The sequence below is a fragment of the Alternaria atra genome, assembly GCF_907166805.1.
Source record: "Alternaria atra isolate CS162 genome assembly, contig: 19, whole genome shotgun sequence".
Lineage (NCBI taxonomy): Eukaryota > Fungi > Ascomycota > Dothideomycetes > Pleosporales > Pleosporaceae > Alternaria > Alternaria atra.
The window spans coordinates 18,923-40,569 of NW_025091316.1; the positions used below are offsets into that span (position 1 = coordinate 18,923).

The 21,647-nt window shown below is 51.6% G+C and overlaps 5 protein-coding genes across 5 annotated transcripts; 1 reads left to right on the forward strand and 4 right to left on the reverse strand.

The window, feature by feature from the left end:
- Window positions 1–3,128: 3,128 nt before the first annotated feature.
- Window positions 3,129–4,565, reverse strand: ALTATR162_LOCUS167 (uncharacterized protein; the record flags this gene model as incomplete). Its single annotated transcript, XM_043307760.1, has 3 exons — window positions 3,129–3,284; window positions 3,340–3,742; window positions 3,790–4,565. 3 exons carry the CDS (start codon window positions 4,563–4,565, stop codon window positions 3,129–3,131), a joined length of 1,335 nt encoding a protein of 444 aa, XP_043163695.1.
- A 576-nt stretch (window positions 4,566–5,141) lies between these two features.
- ALTATR162_LOCUS168 (uncharacterized protein) lies at window positions 5,142–6,591 on the reverse strand (the record flags this gene model as incomplete). Its single annotated transcript, XM_043307761.1, has 3 exons — window positions 5,142–5,193; window positions 5,251–5,273; window positions 5,314–6,591. 3 exons carry the CDS (start codon window positions 6,589–6,591, stop codon window positions 5,142–5,144), a joined length of 1,353 nt encoding a protein of 450 aa, XP_043163696.1.
- A 569-nt stretch (window positions 6,592–7,160) lies between these two features.
- ALTATR162_LOCUS169 (uncharacterized protein) lies at window positions 7,161–9,717 on the reverse strand (the record flags this gene model as incomplete). The annotated part of the gene is made up of 3 exons (XM_043307762.1): window positions 7,161–8,879; window positions 8,927–9,503; window positions 9,554–9,717. 3 exons carry the CDS (start codon window positions 9,715–9,717, stop codon window positions 7,161–7,163), a joined length of 2,460 nt encoding a protein of 819 aa, XP_043163697.1.
- A 4,694-nt stretch (window positions 9,718–14,411) lies between these two features.
- ALTATR162_LOCUS170 (uncharacterized protein) lies at window positions 14,412–15,987 on the forward strand (the record flags this gene model as incomplete). The annotated part of the gene is made up of 4 exons (XM_043307763.1): window positions 14,412–14,833; window positions 14,888–15,136; window positions 15,190–15,371; window positions 15,419–15,987. The coding sequence occupies 4 exons, from the start codon at window positions 14,412–14,414 to the stop codon at window positions 15,985–15,987; spliced, it is 1,422 nt and encodes a 473-aa protein (XP_043163698.1).
- A 3,041-nt stretch (window positions 15,988–19,028) lies between these two features.
- ALTATR162_LOCUS171 (uncharacterized protein) lies at window positions 19,029–19,679 on the reverse strand (the record flags this gene model as incomplete). The annotated part of the gene is made up of 2 exons (XM_043307764.1): window positions 19,029–19,575; window positions 19,621–19,679. The coding sequence occupies 2 exons, from the start codon at window positions 19,677–19,679 to the stop codon at window positions 19,029–19,031; spliced, it is 606 nt and encodes a 201-aa protein (XP_043163699.1).
- Between the last annotated feature and the right edge of the window lie 1,968 nt (window positions 19,680–21,647).

Sequence of the window (21,647 nt, forward strand, 5' to 3'; positions counted from 1 at the left end):
TACAGGCTACGTCTGTGATTATGCTCTGACCATATCTTAAATGTGCAATCCAATACTTTGGGACGTGGAGGCGATCGCCACAGAACGACCGACGGCGTTAGGGCGTTCCGTAAGTCACATCGGGGGCGTGTCTGGTGAGCGTGAAGCTACAACGCGTGTCATCCCAGCAGCAGTCCACACCGCTAGTCAGCAGCAAAAATAAAGCTCAGCATCAAGACGGTAAACGTGGAGCCGCAGTAGCGTCGTCTGGCCCGTCAGACACTGTAGACGACGATGTCGTGAGGGAGCAGAATGCAGCAGATGTGCAGGCCCAGGACGCCGAGACCGCTTGCGGCTAGCTGTGATTGGCTGCAGCATCGGAGAGCGCATCACGACCGCCTCACTTTTATGAAAGTAGGGCGAGCATTTGGCGTATGCGTTGCTACCAAGGATGGATGAAAAGAAAAAACCGGTGCTGTGTCGCGACATGCTCGACCCGCGCGACTGACCGGATGCTCGCTTCCACCCTTTACCATCGGAGATGTACCGGAGGCCCGCTGCAGCAGAAGCCACTGAGCTGCAGTAGACAGCTGCTAGAGCACATGGCGAGCAGACGCGTCGCACTCGTGTCCAGCCTCTAGACTACTCCGCGGTGGGTCAGACTCGTCGACGTCAGGTTCGTGTTCTTGGTCTCTTCGATACCATCATGAGTCGGACACAGGTGCGAGTGTCCTCGCGTGCGGGTTGACTGAAACGCAACCGCTTCATCTAGCAGGCCTTGCCGCTCCGACAAACTGCCGAAGTACTCAAGGACCGACTCGTTCAGAGGCATCTCCGGTACGTGTGTCGCAGGATGGTTGCTGATCGTGATGTGCAAAAGCAGAGCAGCCTCTCATGGTATGACAGATAAGCGACGGGCGGGCGACAAAGGGCTGCTAGTAAGGAAAGCCCTGGTGCGGGGAGTATTTGTCGTATATCACATTGCGGGTATGAGGCGATCTATACCGCGTGCAGAATGCGTGCGTGGGACCAAGAGCATCTGGAAGAACAGAAGCACGGAGAGGGCCCCATTTATTTATATAGTAGGGCTGGAGCCGCCGGTGGTTGTTCCTGAGGCAGCAACAACGCCCTCTTGAGGTTTGGGAAAGTCGCGATGTCACACGACGCAATCTCTTTTAGGTCCGACTAGCTGTCTCCTGCCGTCCGGCGCACTCTGAGTGGTTATCTCTCAGAACTGCAGGAGGACGATTTTATGGTGAAACATGGTTGAGAAGTCCTTCGCTTGCGTGTAGCGACGATGGACGTCCGGTGACGCCAACGTTAGTGCAGGGAAGAATTGCGTTCAGGAAGATCATGTTCGTTAACAGGCACACTTCCGACTGACGAATCAAGACCTACGCCCTATTCGACTTTCAATCTCGAAAAATAATGAAGCAAACGCGCAAGTCTCTGAATTCCGCAGCATTGCCATTACCCTACACAGCGTTCACCTACCTGTCCAAGAATCGCGTTGCAAGAACGAAATAACCGCTTACAAACAAGCCCCAAATGATTAACCATCGCCAGTCATTCATCGAGGGAACGCGCAATGTACTAAATGTGATTATCATACTGACTTACTTAACAGCGCTGGGTTGCCTTGCGTAGGCATTGACACATACACCACGGCAATTCATCACCCCCAAAGCCGGATGCCTATCATAATTTGGGCATCTGGTCCAGTCATCCACGAAACGTAAACTGTGCAGATACTTCTCATGAGCAGGTTTTTTCATGTTCACCTTCTCGCTCAGTACTACTACTACTATTGCGACTATTCCAGCCCAAACTGACCTCGATTTCCTTGGTATGCAGGATATCTTCCCATTTCCCGTCCATCTCTAGTCCTCCATCTCTCTTCCTATCCTTCTTACCACCCCACCAATGCACCTTCCACCTCCCCACCTATATCCCACCCAACCCAAGACCCTCCATTTCTCATCATAGTCAATCCCACCGAACAAACCTCCCCCTGCCCCTCCCGTACCCTTGCCTTGCCTCCACAGCCAACCTTGCCCTCCTCCACTGCACCCTCCCCTCCCTCGCCTTCTCCCTCCCACACTGTCTACACCACCCACACTCCCCCTCTACCCACATGGTCTGACTCATTCTTCTACCCACAGGACACGCCTTGATGGGGTCGAGTGATCTTGCGTAAGGGCAGAGGCGGAGGTAGGGGTATATGGGGGCTGGTGGGCAGGCGCAGTGGGAGGAGGTGGCGAAGAGGACTATACACATTTGTTTGTGAATAAATAGCTGGATGAACGGGTAGATGGGTTGACGTGAGGTATTCTTTATCGTCGTGGGAGTTGGCTTGATTGATTGATCAGTTGGTTCTTGGTACTCGTGAGGTACGGTGAAGTGTTGATATGTATTTGCGTATACCACTCTCTCCCCTCCAAGATCTAGTAGCCGCCGTGCACGTCGTGATGACTCTTCTACGTATGTAGTGGAGTTTGGTCGTCGTCGATCAGACAAGAAACGATCTTGGGTTCGCAGCGATTAAACAGCGTCAGAATGGGAATAGTACTTTTGATAATCGACTGCGCACTTTCTCGTCAGGTTGAGAACATATCCGGTCATCCATCTTATTATCAAGCCATTCCTTTCAACAATGCCTCAATACCTTCTGTCAAAGATACGCGAGAAAGGGAAGGGAAACAAGCCAGGCGATTGCGCCGTACAACAACCATACGTTTGGCTAACCAACTGCGTTTGACCAACAGCAAAGCAGGCTTTGCAAGTTGTCATCAGGACAAAGGTAAGTAGGCGCTTAGCATAAAACCATGACTGTGGAAATGGAGGTTCGGCAACACAAAACAAGGCGCAAGAAGGCGCAATTGGCAACGAGGAACAGAGTAAAATATTATGATAAGGTAAGTTTTCGCCCTGCTGGAGAGGCGGAGCAACAAGTGTGGAAAGACTCTCCTCCTCTAGCCACGTATCATGTTCAGTCGCACAAGGTGCCTAAGCGGTGCTTGCTAGATCTGGCTGTGCAGACGTTTGATGGAACCAAGCAACTTTTCCGATGTTCTCATGGAGCGCGAGTTTTTGGGTCGAATTAAAGAAAGGTACGCAGAGGTCTAGTACAAATAGCGGGTCAAGGCTTCCTAAGCTGCAGTATCCATAGCCTCGCTCTTCGTTTGTTTGCCAGTACGTCCACGGGGCGCTTCCTGATGGGGACTCCTCGCTTCCTGCTCGTCTGAGCTTTCGTCAATGGGGCTCTGCGGCCTACTGTCATTAAGGTTACGACGACTGCGGGCCATCTATAATCTCGTTAGTACTATGTTCGCCATGTCCACAATTGCTGGCTGCACATACCCATGATCGCACACCTCCAATCAAACCTAGATTATATCCAGCCGCGAACTCGGAGCTTTCCCTCGTGCTGTTGTTCGCACGCGGGATGTCAAGGTGGCTGAGGCGCGATATAGCAGAGGGCGATCGAGCCACGTTGGCTGATTCCATGGCCTCGGCCTGGGTCTGCTCCCGTGTTGGTGTCCGAGCTGGGCTTGCTGGACGGCTTGATTGCCAGAACTGGCGGAAGTCCTTGCTAAGTTCCTGACCGGTTGTGGTCCAGTTCGCTTTGATGCTGTCACGGAGCTCGGCCATGGTGCGCTTGACGTCGAGCTCGTTCTTCTTCAGCCACGATACGTTGAGTTCTTTGCGCGAAGTGCCGCGTTTGAGTTGGCGGTCGATGTACTGGTCGTAGTCGCGTACGATTCTGCAACATATTAGCATATGACTTCAAGTGCGAGCGGAGAAGTTTACTTTGTGATGATGCCCGTTGTGCTGAGACCCTCGGTTCTTTGGGTGACCAAGAACATGCCTCGCTCCTTGATCGGACCGTAAATGTCATCACCCTCGTCTGCGCCATAGGGGAGGTCGTCGTGGGCAACATAGTCGATGTTGTGCTTCAACAAGAACTCGGCGGTGACGATCCACGGGCAGTCCTCAATGACCTCGTCGACCCATTTGCAATGGCGCACACTCTCGGCACGCTCCCTTGCCGATAAGACAGTAAGGCCCTTGCGCTTGTGTGTCTCCTTGTTACCGGTAACGCCGACCACGAGGTGGACGTCGGGGAAGGCCGTCTTGGCTTGCTGCAGGGCGCGCATGTGTCCGATATGGAAGAGATCAAAAACACCGTCTGCATATATCCTGACCGGTCGTCCCTCTGGCGGGGGGTTCGTCTTGTAGCCTACAGGGTCGACCAAGCCAGCTTTTGGTGGAGGCTCCATGCGCATGCTTCCGGCCTCACCACCCTCGCCGTGGTCGTCGCCCGCAAGCGATGATGTGCGTCGGCTCTTCTTGCTCGCGCGCTCATCCTCGTCGCTGTCTTGGTCGCCGTGGGCGCCCCTAACGCGCACCCGCTTAGTGGTTGTGCCATTGGCATCGGCCTGTCGCTCCTTCTTGGACGCGACTGCCTGGAGAACAGGGTCCTCGGCACCCTCGTCCGAGGCATCGCGCGATGAGGGCTGTACAGCGTCCATGGCGTCTTTCTTGACCGAGGTTACAGTGGCTGATCGCTTTCGTTTTGGCGGCATAAGCGTGGGGAGTCCGAAGGGTTCAGGCGGTGAACAAGCAATAGGACAGATGGGCAATTACAGGCGCAGTGGGCAGACGATTACACTGCACGTGCTGGTTCCAAACTATGCTGAGGTGGAAGTAGTCGTAGGTAGCAAAGTAGACAGATGTCGGGTGCGCAATGCCCAGATATGGGGAAACGCGGGTGATAACGGTGTCGGGAAGACAATGCGCGAGCGCCAATTAGATGGAGGAAGTGACGAGAGGCTTGCACGGCATCGCAGACTGGACACGATAAAAGATACAGGTCAGATGTCGGGAGAGAGTACGGAGAAGAGGGTCTCTAGTACATGTTGGAGACGCGTAGATTACACCTAGCATCAGTCCCTAAAATCTCGCTGCGCTTCCTTGAATCCTGATGTGATCGGCACGCTTGGCATGACGAAAGTCCGCCCAACGCTCCCTGCGCCACACAACCAACCCCAGGGCCTGCATCAACATGGCCCACGTGTGGCATTTCCCATCCTGATTCCTCGCATTCGCGCCAGATTGGCATGTGACAGGGGTGATATCTGCCAACTTCTAGATCCTGCATCTCAGAACGTGTCATGACGAGGGAGATGGACACCCAGGTCATGACTTGGATAGCTGCTCCAAACTTAGCACCTGCAACATCGGGATACGTAAAGCTTGATTATGCCGTACTTGCTATGTAGATATTGTTCATGCTTGAGGCACGACCGCATCGTCCAGAGTCCACACTCGAACTTCGCCGTCATCACCAGTACTCAGAACAACCTCTTCCCCCTCTTCCCTCTTGCCCTTGTCTGCTCTCCTCGCCCAACTGACATGGTTGATCTCAAACACATCATGTCCTGAGAATAGTTCCGCAACAACTACCCACTCCGTTGGGGATTGTGCTTGCGCGCCATCTACCTCCATCTGGTCGCCGTTTACACCACCAGAGGCGGGTTGTCTCCATCTCTCCTTGTAAACAATAATCTTGCCGTCGCTGCCTGCGCTGACTATCATACCCGTGGTGCGACTCCAAGATACTGAGTATATGGCGCGTTCGTGGACTTGCGGAAGGATCGCTTCTTGATACCAGTCCTCATCGATGGCTGCAGAGCGGATGATGCTAGGTACGCCTGTGTTGCTGCTTGCATTGTCGTCCCTCTCTTTCGCCTGCCGCCGCCATATCCTCACTGTGCAGTCGTCCGAGCAGGTTGCGAGCCTAGGTCCAGACCTCTCCAGGCCCTCAATATACTGTGTCTGCTCCTCTGATAGTCCCGTCCTCTCTGCCCTCCAATCCTTCTTGCTCATCCCGCTCCCCTCAAACTCGGCCCACCAAACTGTCTGGTTGTGCCCGTCGATCATCGCGACCTGCACCCAGTCGTCCGCGTCTTCTCTGTACAACCGGACGGTATCGTCGTAGCTTGTGCTGACCAACAAGTCCTCCTCTGGGTGCCATGCCACGCACTTGACATCGCCATCATGTTCCTGCAGCACAGCTACCGTCTCGAAGTTGTCGTCCTCCAGCTCCTCCCATATCCACACGCTCTTGTCGCGCGAACAAGTCGCTAAGTACTGCCCCGAGGGACTCCACGACAGGCACTTGATCTCCGACTCGTGACCGTCGAGAATACAGCTGAACTGATAATCGTCGGCGTCATCGTCCTGGTCCTCGTCGTCTTCTGCGCCGCCCATTCGTCGGTTCGTGAAGTCGTTTTCGAGGCTTCCGCCGTGCTCTTCGCGTCGCCAGATGCCAGCGCTCGAGTCGAAGCTGCCTGTGGCGAGAACGCTCTGTCCTCGCGTGCCAGGCTTCCAGCTGACTGTCCGTACACTGCGCTTATGACCCCCTGTTATCGAGTGGAGAAGTGTAAATGATGTCAGGCTGTAGACGCGCACGCTGCGGTCGGAACAAGCCGTCGCAACTATGGGGAGAGAAGGGTGTGGCGCCGACTGCCATGTTCGCGAGTTGGATGGTGGTGTGAGAGTTGCAAGAGCGGAGAGAGTGTGTGTCGGTGCGTTTGTGGGCGAAGACATGGTGGAGGGGCCGCTGCGGGCGGGTTGCGGCTTCCGAAACTCGTCAGCGGCGAGCAATTGGAGATGTTGGTAGAGGTAGGGGTGAACGAGTATTAATTGAGAGCAATCGTATCAGCTTGTCTGCCGTGGTCGCCTAGAGCTAGCATTGAGTCAATGTTTTGGAGAGTTCACGCGTGGGGCATAGAAAGTTCAGATGAGCGTCATCCGCCAAGCCTCCCACCATTGCGGGCCGGCCTGCGTTATCGGACACCTACAGACGTGCTTTATCCTTCCTTGACCAGATGTGTTTTTGGAATCCTTCTTGTTATACACATTGTACATATTACGTATTTGATACACTTTTCTCAAAGATTCTAGGAGACTCTCTCCTCACCAAACCCGATAAACGCCCATCTCAAAATACCAAACTTCCCTTCTTGCTGTCGTTGCTGTCATTGCATTTCATGATGAAGGGTATCACAAATATTAAACAAACTCAACGCCGCGCAATGCTTCTTAAAAAAAAAAAAAAAAAAAAAAGAGACAGACGTGTACAGAGGTCCATCTGTCCATCTGTCCATGAATAGAATCTACTTCCGGATACCGTGGTAGCCAGGTCGTTGTATCGCGTGCGGGTCGCGGAAGGCAGTCGTGATAGACATTAGTCGGTCCGCCAGCGTCTGCTGCTCCGTTTCCGCCATACCGACTTTGGCTCTTACACCAAGATCGTGCAGCTCTACATTCGCTCCGTCCTTGGTCTCGTCCACGTGAATGTTTTGGGTCGAAGTGACCATGATTCCTCCCCAAGGATGTGTCGAAGGCTCGGGCGCAGAAGTCGTGCTGTAATTGACAAGACCCTTCTCCGAACAAGCGTCCGTCTGCCAGGTCAGTTCTGTTGAGTTTGATCTCTTTGAGCGCAGACCACGGGTCCATTTGCTTCCGCGGCTACTGGGCGGCATCTTCGTAATGGATGGTACTTGTCGAAGACTGCTAAACTCCTTGTGGTTCTTCTGTGCCAGTATCGCGTGATCGGCACACCCTGGCTGTGACCTCAAGTACGTTTGGAAGAAGGATAATGGAATCGCCTTGAGTGTCAGGCTTTGCAGCGATTGGACATAAATCTCTTTGATGCCGCAGAACGCGAATATTGTTGCCTGGCTGGACTCGGTCTGACCGTGCATCATATCGAGCTGCTGCGATGAGAATATCGCGCGATGTAGAGTTTCCTCAGGACAGTCCCGTAGAAGCTCCATAATCCGGTTGCGAAATTTGTCGAGGAACAAATCGTCCTCGTGTTCCGTCACCGATCGGTTGTTGATTCGCAACAGGCAATCATCTAAAGTAAGGCCGTTGAAAGTCGCAAGGATGCCCATGTGTCGATTTTCCAGCTCACCATCGCTCAGCTTGACCATTGGTAGGCGTCCAGGTGTAGCGCGCGGCACAATAATATCCAAGCCTCCCATACCAGGCTTAGGCTGTACGAGGAAGGATCCGATGTAGGTACCTTTCTTGGGGAGCGACAATTGCCTCTCGCTGAACGCATGTAGGCGTCCAACGAGGTTCTCGAGATCGTCACGCGGTATCTGCAAGCTGCGGGCTAGAAGATCGCTAACCTGCTCGACACTCGCGAATCCATATCCCAGATTATGTAGCCGATGTGCCTCAGTCGTATCAACCTTCTTCGTAAGAACGAGCATTTGACCTCTGCCAAACAAGATCGGATTCACCATAGCGGCTTCAAGATCTTTTGTTGCTACATCTGCAGCCACGATCGTTTTGTTGCCGTAGTTGTTTGTCCAGATCGCCCGGTTGTTCATGGTTCCCGTCGTCAAGACGTCCTCGTATAGACATCCCAAGTTCTGCAGACTCGTATCAAGGGTTTTCGCAATCTCATGAGCTGTGACGCAGAACAATTCCCGAAAAGTGGCCGAGTAGCTCGAATCCTCGTCAGTTTCAAGAGAGGTCCGGCTGTTGCTTGCATAAGTAGGCGTTTGGAGATAACCGGTCGCTTGTAGATGCTCTCGCATTGTCGGAATAAGATCGGAGATGCCAGTCCAGTTGCGCGATACCCGAAAGATCCATTGGAATACGGGATGCGATGTATTGAACTCGTCGTCAAAGGTTCTTTGATGGAATTGGTGAGTGATAGTCTGACACGGCATCAGCCCACTTTGACTAACTAGCAGCTTTCCTTCAGGGTCGAACGTAGCAATCGCCAAAACGACCTGCTGGGCTCGATTCTTCTCCAATCGTCGTTGGCGTTGCTTGATGAAGCCGAGTAGAAAGCATACGGCACATGCGCTCAGGCACTGGTCCTAATTAGCAATGCGCAATGCTTATAAAGCAAGTGACTTACAAGGCACAGGGAGATGATCAGGTTTGTATTTCGTTCCTGGCCAGGCCCGCTGTGATAGCCACGAATCTCATACCAGGTACCAGCTGCAGCAGTCCAATGCATTCCGCAAACAGCCAAGGCCAGTACGATCGCCACAATGATTCGTCGCCAGACATTGTTCATCCAGTGCTTGCTCCAATGGAAGAAGAGACTGAATGAGATGAGACATGCGCCCACAGCGATAACGGCGGCGCCGACAACGTGTGCCCAACTCAGTATGATCCGATAGTTAGTTGTGCCGTTGTTGCCCAGATAGTGCATCTCCGTGACCGCTGCTCCTCCACAAACACCGCAAACACCTAGAGATGCGAATCGAACCAAAGATCCCTTACTTCCTTTGTAAAACTTGTCGGCGGCCAATAGTCCTAGGAAAATGACGACCACGGGTAGAATAGCCGATACGGCGGTAAAGGTCGAACTGTAGTAAAGTTGGATCTCGTCTTCACCGTCACCGAGTACAATAGCTCGGTTCCCTACGAAGTGCATGCACCAAATCGCTACCAATCCGAAGGAGACCGCACAACCTCCTATCTGTACACTGGAACTTGGTTAGGGAATGCTATACAGCAACGACCTGTCAGAACATACCACGATCGCCATCCTGCTCCTGAAACTCTCCGATGCAGCAGCTCTACCGTTGTGAAAGCACCGATTAGGCTGACCACGTATGAACCCACGATGAGCCCCGGGAGAAATGATATGCTGGGTCTGCTCCCCAATGGATACTTCGTCTCGATATCTGAATTCAACATTGCAACGCAGATTCTTGATTGAGTGTGTTGAAAGGTATAGTAATCACGTAAGGCTGATGATGCGCTCTTACGTACGCTGCTCAATGAGCAAAGACTGCAGTTTGTCAGTTAGTTATGCTCATCGGGCTGTGTCAAAGAAGAGACGATCTGGGACGCACCTTTACAAAAGAAGAGACGATCTGGGACGCACCTTTACAAAAGAAGAGTCGAACCAGGTTGAGGATCAGCCGAGCGGAACCGCACGGGTTATGATCGTTCTGGTTGTCTTCTTGGGAAGAAGGGGTTTATCACACTCAAGTGGTTTGCATCATCCACCGCTGATCAGGGTAAGAAGAAGATTCCGGCGTTTCGTTTTGGTCGTCCAAGTCAGGCGGTAACCAGTGTCTTACAGACTACTGCTTTTCCAGAGTCCAATCAGCACGTGTGCGGAGAGTTGTGTATAAAGTGTAGGTCTCCTTCCAGCAGTGAGAACCTAAAAGATCGATCGGAGAGGTAGCCGACGAACAGTGGATGTTGCAGATATGTACCTGCACTTTTGCCGGTAAGATTTCCTTCTAGACTTCCAGGAAAGTGGGAGACATACTTTGGGCCTGGTTAGTTTGGCGCGGCAGGCAGCGACACCCCGTCGCACGAAGTCTCCACACTTTGCTGCTGGGACCGATCACAAAGCTCCGCCATCTTCATGCCGAGATACCAATGGCGCCAAGGCAGTTTTCAACGCCACAGCTCCGGCCCTTGATGCAAACGGCTCGAACCTAGTGGCTCGAGACTTGCTCTCGGGTAACTGCAAAGTTCATGTATCCCGTTCGGCTTGACGTTCTAGCCATTTACGCATGTAACGTGCTTCGCTAGTTATGCAGGTAACTTCAACCGACCCCGGTCTCATGCTGTGTTACAACTGTGGCTGCTGAATGCCTGAATGACTGTGCCCTCTCTACGAATAAGAGCACGCTTAGAGATTGACGAGCGGGATGTGAAATGCACGCGACAAACGCTTGCCGTGGAGATTGCACAGCCAGAGGCGACTGTCACACAGCTTAGCATTAGCCTGGATGTCATTGTACAGTTAGCGTGAGGCTCAACTCTGGTACGCTGGCCGACTGATCCCGGGTCTCGAGTAACATTGGTGAGAGCGGTAATTTGAGTTCGTTCACGACGCTGACAGAGCAATCAGAGGCATTCTGCGCCGGCAAGAAGTAGGTGCTGATGATGGGGTAGTCCGCGATTTGGCCAGGGTTGGCACGTTACACAAGCCCGGATGGTATGTGCCGTGTGTCCAGAGCTTTGGTACAACGATCGCCGACCCATTGAAACAATTCGCGGCTGCAGCCAGGGTGTGAAATGATGCATCTTTTTGGAACAAGCCCATAACTTCAAGTGCTCTGTCTTTCCCATCATCCCGCGTGAGCATCCGCCACTTTACTTCGAGGATGTGACTGCAAGATCTATCATCGCATATGCACAACAATGAGTACTGCATCATGCGCATCAACAGTCACTCATGTTCAGCCCTCAAGAGCAGTTGTAGATTGCATTGACTCCAGGCCGATAATCCGTTCGAATGGTAAATTCGGAAGCGCCGGCTTGACATGTGTCGTCGTACTCGCGAACTATCTGTTGGTGCGACGGCACGTAGTGGGGTGGAGAATGAGCGTGCTCGCCTCTGATCACATCTTCTTAGGTCATGACAAGGTCTGTGCTCGATAACCGAAATTGATCTTCACGCGCGCAGTCATCCCGCCGAGCCGGTGGGGCGCGAATCACGACAAGAGAGAGCTTCAGAGCCTGTTGACTCTTCTTTTGCATCCTCGAATTGATTTTGTTAAAAAGGGTTGTCACTCATGTCTGACGTATGCCAACTGCTTTGTGGCGTGTTGATCCCGTGGTAACTTTCGTCGGTGTTTGGTGTCCGAAGCGAATCTGGTTCGCTTAGTGCAACCTCGGCAGTGGACGACTTGGTCCATTGGATATCGGTGACGTTTACTGACAGGAGAGTTTGACGGATCGGTTTGCGCCACGCGGGCTACGAACGAGACCCAGTCTATCGTTCGCAAAGTGGATGCTGCTACTCAAAAACTTCCGTCGCGTCCGCGTGGCAGTTGGATGGAAGGTAAGGAACCATTCTAGGCGGGCGTACGCCATCATCGTTCGGCTTCAGTTGAACAGTGTTTTTCCCGTTGATTCCGGGACCTGCAGGATGATGCGCAGCTCTAGCCACCAGCCAAGCCACTCTTAAACGGACATGTGTGCTAGGGCATGCGTCTAAAGACGATTCATGCTTCGTATTGTTTGATGGTGGCGATATTGGTAAAGTGTGTTTATGTGAGCTGTGATCTACATACAGTGACCCGATTGTTGATTCAACATCAATGTCGAATAATGGATAAATGCCTCCTAGAGTCGAGCCAGTTCATATCACAAAGCCGGTGGAAGAATGCCATATGTCTCCGTATCGCCGTGCGGGATAGCACGCCACGTGTAGCCCCATTCGGGTAATAAGAATAGAAATATGTTCAAAGCCATAGCGGCGACTACGTGATGCCACCATTTCTATGTGAAACGGCTGCCAACCCACCTCGGCTGAAAATCTATAGACATGCGAAACCTTATCGTGCCAGCTTAACGCTAGTGAGCTCAAGCCCCTTTTAACACTCGAGGGATCGGGAGAAGTTCCTCGGTACAGCTAACGTCATTTTCGAATAGCGGTTCATGTGAATTTTCAGGGCTTGCCATTGCCGATTGGTCTGATAAAGGCTGTACAGTGTGCAACGTATTGAGGTAGCGTCGTGAATTTGAGCCAATCGACTGCTGCATTGGAACAGGAAGCATTGACGGAGGATACCCATCCAAACTGTTGGGCGTATGATGCTGATCATCGGCGGAGCACGCTGTGATTAAAACAGTATGCTGGGAAGGTGAGTCAAGGAGTAGGTCATCCTCGCTTTCTCGAACATTCATATCCAAATTGGGACTGCCGAAAGGTTGCCCTTGCTGTTGGACTGTTTGACCATACGCGGCCGATGCTGAATCATGATTGGAGGAATTATGATAGCTGTCATCCTTGAAGTATGTAGTGCGCCGGGAATGATGCCAGCGTGATTCTTCTTCCGCCAGCATGTCTTCCGAGTCGGACTGGCCTGGATGTAGAGAGGTAGTAATACATGCTTGGATCGGAGCCATCTGTTTGTCCAAGAGACTTCTCTGGGATTGTACCCATAAACGACCTGCGATAGCTGATTCAGTTTCAGCGACATAATCGCCAACGTTTGGCCCCTTGGCGCAAGATACCTCGCTAGGTAGCTCAAGAGGTATCGTCTTCAAGCTCTTCATCTTGTCCCTGAGCGAGATGGATGTCGAGTTCACGCTACCGACTTGGGCGATGGAACGAGCAATAGTAGGTGATAGATGAGCTCTTTGAGATAAAGCCTGCTCAGGGTTAGCAATACATAGAGAACCAGAAATAAGATCCTCCTACGACCAAATATCCAGTCCTCCATATTGCAGGAGCCACATCTGCGAGCCCAAGACGGAAGGTGTTTGCTTTGACCTTGCATCCGATTGCCGTCTTGTTCAGTGTACCACAGATCGACAGACGCAACGCCCCATCAACCATACTGAAAACGTTTGTCCTGTCAGGTAATGTGAAATTTGTACGTGAGTTACGCTGCATGAAAGAGTCAGTGGCCGTTCGTCTGCGTTGTCGCTTCGATGTTTCGGTCATGTCAGGTGGGTATGAGTTAGTCGATACCAATGTCTCTGTAACTGGCCGTTTTCTATTTCGATGTGCAGCTGCTCTCGGAGCGTTTGGGCCACGGTCAATGTAAGCATCATGTAATAGTTTATCGGGCGCCGTCTTATGCAAAAGCGTTGCAGAGTCTTCTTTATCTAAAGCTGGTGCTTTTCGCTCGCTTGGAGATAAGTCCGATCGTTTTGTTGTGAGCCTCCGGCGCGGGCTTGTCTCGAGGACGTCAATACAGAGTCGTACCGACTGGAGTGAGACAGTCATGATACCCTCGGGCGGCCGAGTATCTGCTGCCGGGACACCGGAAAAGAGTCTGTGACGCTTCTTTCCCTCCTGCACCTCCGTGGCGCATGCATGATTGATATTCAGGTGTACTGTCCCTGTATCCATTGCGACATCCGTTGGTTGGGTCGGCTTCAACATCAGCTGGTCCCAAACCTGTGCTTTGTCAATATTGATGCATTTTGAGAGCGGCCGTACCTACTGGCGCATGAAGTACAGCATTCATGAGGTCTTGCAGTTGGTTGTGGGGCAAGGCTTCTTCACGTAGCTGAAGTTTCATCTCAATGTGCATGTTATGCTCACGGCTGACCCAGAGAGTCCCGGACGTCAACATATCAAGATACTGGGCTGAGGTGAGCTGCTGTAGGTAAGTTGCATCCTGTTTTGGTGAGATGGTGATCAATGTTGTGAGCCAAAGCTCGTGATTTGTGCTCGGTGAGCTCAGTACCGCACGCCCGAGCTCGATCGATTTCGACATTTTACTCCAACCGAATTCCGGTCTGTGGAGAAGGCGAAGACTTCGACACAAGGATTGCTGAGGTTGGTGGAGGGGCAGAGTTTGGGATGGTGAGGTCTCTCCGTTAGCGCCAAGACATGCGATCGGCAAGCACCTCCAAATGTCAGTTCCTCGCAAGCTCTCAGCTCCACAACCTCCACCTCGCGTCTCAGTATGAGGAACCTCGCCCGTAACGCGCTCCAACGCGTCGGTCAAGCTGCATGGTCCAAGAATGCTACACATCAGTCACCAGTAGTGATAGTGGGTTCATTAGCTCGCAGAAATCTTCATTCCAGTCCTTCGCGACGCACCGATGGCGTCTTCCGAGAGCTCACTTCGATGCGGGTGCGTACTCCGTGGGTGGAAGCTTTGCGTCAACAGCAAGCAGAGGGCAAACAACCTGTGGAGCCCTCAGGGAGGCCCGAAGTCTCCAAAGATCGCGAATTAACACCCAAACGCATGGATGAAAGCTATCATTCGGTTGTGCTTCCGCTAGCTCAAGACCCATGGCTACTCGACACATACCTGAACTCCTCAGGGCACATACGGCTTGGGACCATCTTCATGGACCTTGATGCTCTTTCTGGCATCATTGCGTAAGCGTCCAACAGCTGCGCGGAATAGCTGACCTGGTCTAAATGCTCCAACAGGTACAAGCATACCGGAGACGATGTGACCACAGTCACAGCTAGTTGCGATCGCATCACCATCCACTCCCCACTAACCGAGATATGCGATCTAGAGTTATCTGGACGCGTTACCTATGCGACTGGCAGAAGCAGTCTAGAGATCACTATGCAAGTTGCCAAAGCACCTAAGAAGGGCGAAAAGGCCAAAGATGACGATGTATTAATCAATTGCACATTTACCATGGTCTCCCTAGATCCAGGCACCAAGAAGTAAAGCTCATCGTGGCGGGTAGGAGTCGAATCGCAGCTAACTGGTTTCTTAGACCGGTAAACGTCAATCCATTGGTTGTGGAGACGCCTGAAGAGAAACGCCTATATGCTCTGGGCGAACGCAACTCGAAAGTCCGGAAAGAGCGCCGAGATACTTCTCTGCTCAAGCATACTCCGAATGATCTCGAAAGCGATCTTATACACGCATTCTGGCAGAAACAGCTGCAGTATCACGGTCGGTCCTATTCCCACCAGCACTCATAGCCCAGCTAACAAGTGCAGACCCGTACGATGACCTTCGCAAACCAGACAATGTAGTCTTCATGGACGCCACGCGCCTCCAGACTGCTACAATCATGCAGCCGCAATATCGCAATCGACATCACTTCATGATCTTCGGTGGCTTCCTCCTTAAACAAACATTCGAACTCGCTTTCACCGCCGCCGCTGCCTTCGCACACGCCCGCCCGACTTTCGTCTCGCTCGATCCCTCCACGTTCCAGAACCCCGTACCTGTAGGCAGCATACTATACCTGACCGCTACGGTCGTATATACAGACCCGCCTCTAATTGGCGCGCCAGACGAAAAGGTCGATGATCAAGCCGAATATACACGCGTGCAGATTAGGATTGATTCCAAGGTCCGCGACGTTGAGCATGGCCACTCTAAGCCTACTGGGCAGTTCAACTACACGTTTACCGTACCGAAGAACATCAGGGTCATGCCAAGGACCTATCAGGAATTCATGATGTACATTGATGCCAGGAGGCGAGCTGAGCAGGTCAAGCGTACCCTGGAGGAAGGATACGGTGTCAGCCCGAAAACAGCAGAGGATAGTTTGACGGAGTAAGGCTAGGGTTACATATGTTGAAAGCACGAACAATGCTGGAGGAAAGTCTTGGACGTCGGCGCTGCGTTGAACATCATGCGACTGACCGTGTATATTGTAATTGAACTTATATCAACAGTATCAACGTATCGACCAGCATCTCCAAATATCCCAAACGCCTCCCAAGAGAAACCTGTCGAGAATGCAACTTAGAGGCTAGTAGAAGCGCCTGCATGCGCCGATAACTCGCAACTCAAACAATGAAGAGGTATAGCGCATTCAATGCAGGCGCAAAAACGTGAAAGGAAAGTACTGGATGGGACGATTACTGCGTGCAGCATGCGCGAGGCAGAGGGTGCATGCATCGAGAAGGCGGTGAGCCAAGTCCGACCAATAACTCCGAAGACAGACGCGTGCCGAAACAACGCCATGCGCGAAGGGACGCGACGTGTGAATCGACCTGCATAACAAGAGTCAGTACTTCGCTTTCCAATCAACCGGATATATCTTTCCACCTCCGCATATCCCGAAATTCCGCTCGTCTGCATCTCGCTTGGGGGGAAGAATGAAGCGTACCTGACCGGGCCGTCCGTCGTCTACAACTCATCCAGCTCAAACTCCAACGCAACGTCCTCGGAGCAGTCTGTGCAATAGTAATTTGAAAAACCGCCGCATTCGATCTTCATCTTCGAACACATGTCGATGGACCAGGCGTCGTACGAGTATCCGGATAATAGCCGTGAGGAGCAGACTTCGATGCTGTTGGCCCTTGCGGCATGTTAGCCTCACTTTTGATGGACATGAGGTACTGGAGCTGTGGAAAGGGCTTACCAGATGTAGTAGTCATGGTTGCAGTAGTACCATGAGTAGGTGTAGGAGCACATCTTGAAAGTTGCACTGGTCTATTTGCAGGGATTGGTCACAATGGTTGTTACACTTCTCCGTGTAGGCTTGCCTGGGAAACGATGCTGCCTATATGGTCATGTATCCTCAATGATCTATATACATGTTAGCTGACCGCTTCTTCCCCTGTAGATCCCCCCTCGTTGTGAGTATGCATTCTTGGACTGTGTTCCGCGGGAGGGAGTGTGCAGTTCTAGGCCCAGCATTGTAGTCGTGGCTCCAACAAAGCTGTATGCAGGGCCTATTGTTCAGCTCGCTCTAACTCACCTTTAGATATGCCCTTCCAAAAGAAAGCAGCCTTGGCAATGCTTGAGATGTACCCGCTTCTTCGTCGATAGATACTATGCTCTAAGTTCACACTGATAATCTTGCAGTTGATTTCCTTTCAGATCCGAAGAATCAAAAGCACTCGAGAGTCACCTTCGCAAGATGTCAGCGGGCCTTTATGCCCGTCTTTTGTCTGACTCTTACCAGGAGCTTGGGCCGACGGGGTATTGCAGATACGCCGATATGCTCCATGGTCTTCCCCCGGATTAGCTGATAAGGTAAAGCGGTTCTTTCCAACCAACCACATGTTCGTGTTTCCAAGATTGGAAGCCGAGCCGGGGGATAGATCCATGGCCCATGCTTGATGTTCGGCTATGCATGGAGAAGGCGGTGGAGGCCCTGTGTATGCTAGATGGAGATACCATAGTAACTTTCACGTTGTCTGCTTACTGCATCAAAGCGATGCCTGTAGGCTTCCAGTCCAGTCCAGATGTCGCATAGTTGGTCGGAGACATTGTCGAGACACTTCAGTATTGTGTTCTGACTCCCGGCCCTCTCACAGGTATGTCCAGACACCCCAGACTTTGCATCTCGCCGACGACCGGTTGGACCCTGCGTCTGCGGGACGTGCATGCAGGGTCTTCAATCTAACTGTATCGGGTCGCATGACTCCTCATTGGATAGGGAAGACCGGAACAAGCAGCTGTAACGGCCTTCGGCCTGAAGATAGCGATAGCAAGGCTGTACAAATGCAGTTGTAAGACAATTGTGTAGCTGTTCAGGCGGATAATGAGAGATAAGACTGTTGCTAGGGAGTAGGTAGTTTTCGATGTCCATGTGTCAGCATGTATAGCTGAGACGTAAGTATAGACCAAATGCTGCGTATATTTTTTCGTACTTTTTCTTGTGGTACTTTGAACGATCGTTACTTCGCCCCAAGTCTGTGTACACACTGAGTTCAGATTGTTGCCAGTTGCAAGGTCGAACGAACAGCTCGGTGACATTAGTCTTACCCACTGGCGTGCGATAATCGATTTCGTTCAAGAAGTCGGCGTCGCGCAGTATTCCTCAGCATCGCATCATACCTATGTGGAGGACTTCAGAGCTGAAAATGAGATGCCGACACTCACCGTCCTCATACACATATTCAAAATAAGCTGACTATATTCCAATGCGCCCGATGTCCGTCCTAATGCAGTCCGGACTTCCAAACTGCCGATTTCGCCCGCGCCAGCAGCATCCGTCAAGGAGGCGCCGCCTCGCCTTCCGTATCACGCCAGTCACAGAGAACCTCGCATCATCATAAAATCCGCGCCCCGATGGCTATCGGGCGTGTCGCACCGCTATGCCGAAGGGTTTCGATGGCTTTCGAGGTGACTTGCCCGTCTGGGAAGGTTGGTGTGGTGGACCGACGGTGGTTGTCGCATTTCGGACGCCCAACACCGAAAATTTACGGGCGTCGGCGCCCTTGTCGTTCCACCTTCGGACGGGGAGCATGGAAGGTGGTTGTGGTAAATACTTGCGATGCCCGGCGACTCCAAAATACATTACTGGAAGACAAGATCTGTCATCCTCCTGAGAATTTTCGCGATCTTTGGATATGTTGTTGGCTACCGCACGGGCTGTATGCAACAAAAGGAACACTCATTTCATGAAAGGTAGGAAGTTTTGGGATCACGCTTGGTCATGATTGTGTCCTGCAATTGAGTACTCGTGCATACACTCATTCCCATTGGCTTCTCTGTTGCCTGCGTAATCATTCACCTGAGCATGGCTAGTCTCTCAAGAAGTCTAACCGCTTGTTTCCAGAATACTAGAGCTGAGACGAATCTTCTCCAAGCCGAGTCGTTAACTATCATGGTCAGTCTTATCGAGTGCACTGCCCACAGTGTTCAATACCATAATATCTGGCTATGCTGGCCATACTCAAAAGTCCTCACAGTCCCAGAGGGTCTGTACTCGACCTCGAAGCCCTCGGCAGCGATACCGGACAGTATCTCGACTATGTCCTCGATCGTGTCGAAAGCGTAAGCCCGTTGCACATACAACTTCCGCAACATCGGCAACATCTGTAGTATATATGGGGTTTCTGCGGTGGGACTCGGGTGGGACATCTCCCACGCCACATTCTCATTCACAACGAGGGATGTTATGCGAGCGCATTTGGAGGTTCTCATAGCCACTTCCACATCGACAAGACCATTGACGAAGTAAGCGTTGATGATACATGCATCCCAGAAGATAGATGAGGCTTCATGGTGGATCTGTCGGCAGGTCGCGAGTACGTGGACTGGGGTACTCTTTTTGCTGTGCGGCCAGCGATTCCGATACAAATAATTTACAACCGTCTCTGAACCGGAGAAGACATACTCGTAGACACGATTACGAATTTCTCCGGGAAGGCGCAACAAGGGAGAGTTGAGCTGGTTATCGCACGTACTAACATCATCAGTGTGGAAGCATTCACGGTCGTCATTCACTTACATCGTATCGACGTCTCGAGAGATGGATCCGTAATTGTTCTTCTGTTTGCCGCCAGTCATGGTGTACGTGGAGGGGTTGGCAGTCGTGAGAATCGAGGCGAGTTAACTGCTTGGACTGAAGTGGCAGGAGTAAACGAGTAGACCAAGGCAGTATTATTCTCCAATCACTCTCTAGGCGCCAGCTCAACGCTAGTTAACACGCCCGCCAGCGGCAGGCGCCTTTTACCACCACGAAGAGAGAGAAAGACGAAGCTTATCACGCGTCACTACTAGATGTGTTCCAGTCTATCATGAGGGCGACGCCATACCTAGGTAGAAGGGTTTACGACGCCTGCACACAGTGACACTCAATGCTGTACGAAACATAGCCACTTTTATTGATTATTTGCCTTCATTATCCCTAGCATCGCGAGTTGCTGTTATGTAAGAGCATTGACCGCCTCGAAACTCCCCTTCACCACACCCAAAACAAACTTGACAGTCTTCTGCTCAAAACCTGATCAGAGTCAACCCCCTTGTATTTATATTAATTTTGGTCCCCCAATGTCCTTCGCATCCTGATCAGAGCCATAAGCACCTCGTGTTTCTTGGATCAAAGATCTTGGCCGTAAGGGTAAAAGAGTTCTGCGTTTCCTCCAAAAGCTTCTCTCAACCTCTTAGTGTACGCGTCTCTATCGCCTATCATGATCTCTTCAAATATCAAGATGACTTTCTGTACCTCAGGGAATGCCCTCTTATGTGCATGTAGGCCTATCTGAAGATCCCAAACATTGTCAGGATTGGGAAGGACCACCTTGATCTGAACACGCATACTCGGGCTCGTATTACGTATAAGAGCATGCATGTTTTCGTAGCACAAACGGAATGTAGTACTCTGCTAGAAGTATGGAGGCGTTTCATAGCGGCACTGTGTGCAGCTTTGTGCTAAGCTCATAGGACGAACGGTCCGAGTTTGGCAGTCGCGGTACTTCCTGCCGAGCTGGGTGAGATAAATTTCGTTGGACTCATAGGTAAAGCGATAGATGCTGTTTCAAAGCTCGACTGGAAGGCGAAGGAGAGGCGAGGTGCGCTGGTTCGTGGCGGTGCTATCATGATAAGTGAATTTACAATCGATTGTACCCTAGTTGCGGGTTCCTACATGCTGTCGAGATCTATATCCGCCTGACGAGGTTGGATTTGTTGGAGCGGTAGATTAGTCTCAAGATTTCCCGTAGAGAACGTAGTTGGTGAGTGATTGGAGAGAGTAGAGGATGATATTAACAAGAGACGATCGCGTTGACGCACGTGGCTATTCCATCACCTCTCTGCAGTCGCTAGACAACCTTAAGCTATATCATCTCGCTAAGCCGTCTCGGGAGAATCCGCTCTCACCTTCAGTCTCGAAGGTATACGAAGACGCTCAGGGATCCAAAAGCAACATGCGCCCTAAGGACTCTCCTGGAGATCACTCTTTCAGTCCAAAAGTGACCTCCACATCGCGACCCATTGATTTTCTGATTCCTTCCAACACATGTTCACGACCAAAAAGAACGTCGTCTCCATCAACGTGCCAGTGCTCCAATCCTAATAGATAACCTGCATATTTCAGCAGTTCCGTGTAAACCAACGGTATAGACGCGCAGCGTCAAAACCTGGACACCATGATGCTAGTTGGAAGGGCACTGGTCTGGACCGATGGAACCCTGGCGAGTAACTCTACCTTCGTTCTATCAGCCACATGCCTCATCTCCCCGAAAGAAGCAATGTGGTTGCTACATACAAAGGAGTGAAGGTAGCAATCTGATTGTGCATATAATAGATGCTGGAAACCAACACAAGTTGTCGTGGACAGTTCGAAGCGCTTATATGCTGTCGAGTGGACGCCGCCGCACAGCTGTGACTTCATCGAGTATGCACTCATACACCTATTCATGAGCTCCGTAGGCAGGCTAAAGAGAGGCAAGCGTTGATAGTTCTTTGTAGTGCTGCATACTGTTAGGGAAGGAAATAGCATCCTGAGCTATTGCTTTCTTACAGGCTGTGCATGTC